The 1941-nt window shown below is 34.8% G+C and overlaps 1 protein-coding gene across 3 annotated transcripts in view; it reads right to left on the bottom strand.

Annotated features, from left to right (window-relative positions):
• The window catches only part of LOC107618276 (chromatin assembly factor 1 subunit A-B), a 5260-nt gene continuing 4054 nt past the window's right edge, over positions 736–1941 (bottom strand). Inside the window, exons 10-12 of one of the 3 annotated variants that reach the window (XR_002353555.1) lie at positions 1789–1904; positions 1225–1666; positions 736–1147 (exon numbers count right to left, since the gene is read on the bottom strand). Coding sequence is in view for 1 of the 3 variants with exons in the window: in XM_016320291.2 (XP_016175777.1) it covers positions 1324–1666; positions 1789–1904 (459 nt within the window). In the remaining 2 variants the exon portion in view is untranslated. Of the gene's footprint in view, positions 1667–1788; positions 1905–1941 lie in introns of all 3 variants that reach the window. The other 2 variants (XR_001615179.2, XM_016320291.2) reach the window with 2 other exon arrangements.

The following is a 1941-nucleotide window of genomic DNA, read 5'->3' as shown; positions in this document are numbered from 1 at the left end:
CTTTAATTGATGAGTTAAAGTTGTTTGACATCTTTAACTAAGATCCACACTTATATTAAAAGTAGTTTATAAATAAATTATTTTGTATTTAATTTTTTAGTCTTAAAAATATTTATTTTAAAAAAAGAGTGATAAAAAAATTTTTATTATAAAAGAAGTCATTTTTTTAACTTTTTTATAAACACTTAAATAACATTTAAAAAAGCTACAATTTGATTTTAAAAATTATACCAAACATTAATGCTATAAGTTTTCATAAGTTAAAAGTAAGAAAAAGTTACTTATAGACCTATCCAATGAGACCCTAACTATTTGTGCTTTAATGACACCTTAAACAATGCTTCAACCCTCCCTCTCCCTCTAAGATGCTATATGCTCTGGCAAAACAAAATCATTCCCAACACCACTTGCTCATTCCTTTAAAAAATTTGTCAATTTTGATTTCATAAAAAGTTAGCAACAAACAACTAATTGTGCAGCTTTTGGACACCCGATGATGATGGACAGGGTTTTGATGTAATAAACTTCAAAATCATTATAGGTTTTTTTCCCAACCTCTGTTAATAGAAGCTCCACACATACACACAAACATATGGGTCTCAGAGCCAAAAAAGAATTATTTTTTATATATTTATGTCAGGGAGAAGTTATATATAAGGTCAGAAGTTATTATATATTACATACAAATAAGAGAACTACTCAAGGGGAAAAAGCTTAGGAGATAGGCAGAACAATACAACATAAAGATAGGTTATAACTTTTGACTACCTCATAAAAAATGTTCAAACTATATAGCCAACTATTAACATGGAAATTACTCAACTTGTATAGCGCAAGATTTAATGTTACATTCCCTATAATAATTCAGTGAAAAATATAAACTTACTACAGAGGTCGAATCCTAGTCACTATATCTGTAGTATGTTCCTGGCTGGTATAAACAAGGGCACAAGCACAATGGATAATACAGATTAACATGCTTGATAAATGCACAATCTGTATGGTAGCTAGAACCAAGCCATTTGTTCAATGAACTTCACCAGAGAATATTCAGTGTTCATCCGAGTGCAACTGAATGATTAGAATTCTTCGTAGCAAGAAGCACATGGCTGTACTCAGCAGCACCTACAGGCAGGTATGCATTTAACTACAGGGGATCAGTTCCTCTAAGAAGAGTTCGTCAAAAAAGATGAACGACGATGTCGAAAAATGCCAGGAACCAACCATTAGAAGACAAATCAATTTTCTAAGAAGTTTCATTGAACAGATCCTGTCCAGGCAAAAGGGCTTCAAAGATGACATCTTAACTCCTAATCGAATCATTCATAGAAAGTTTCTCTGGAAGTTTCCGGAAGAAAACCTTGAAGATAAGCCCTGCGACATGCCTTCTGCATCAAGTTTTACACTTTTCCTTCCAGCTGTCAGATCCTTTTCGCGGTCCCACGGCTTCCATGGATGTTGACCCACCCACTCTTCCTTCTCTGGCTTCTGCTGCTTCGATTTTTTCTTGGACTTGTTAGAAACCTCTTCTTGATGCTTCTGCATCAACGTTTTTGATCGTTTTGCCTTGTTGTATTTGTCCACCAACTCTGCATCCGCACTAGCCTTTTTCTTTTCCTCTTCATTCGAGGCAAGCGCAGTAGCTTCATTGTATGCTTCCAAATAACTGCCATATAAACAGCATTGTTATATGCCTCTTCAATATGGTCAGTGGTTGACACTGTTTAAGGGAAATGAAATTGATAACCCAAAGCATTCAATAATGAAAGAGGAATTGAGGATAAATACTTCATCTTCGCCTTTTGGGCTCTGTCAGAAGGGGTGTCTGTCCAAATGCTAGTATCTCCTCGACCTTCCTTTGTGCCCCGACTAAACTTGGTTGATTGCATAGTTACACCACCGGGCTAAAACACACAAAAAAAAAAAAAAAAAAACAACTTG

The sequence above is a fragment of the Arachis ipaensis genome, chromosome B09 (assembly GCF_000816755.2).
Source record: "Arachis ipaensis cultivar K30076 chromosome B09, Araip1.1, whole genome shotgun sequence".
Taxonomy (NCBI): domain Eukaryota; kingdom Viridiplantae; phylum Streptophyta; class Magnoliopsida; order Fabales; family Fabaceae; genus Arachis; species Arachis ipaensis.
The sequence above is the reverse complement of the archived record's forward strand: the minus strand, read 5'-3'. Positions and strand labels throughout refer to the sequence as shown.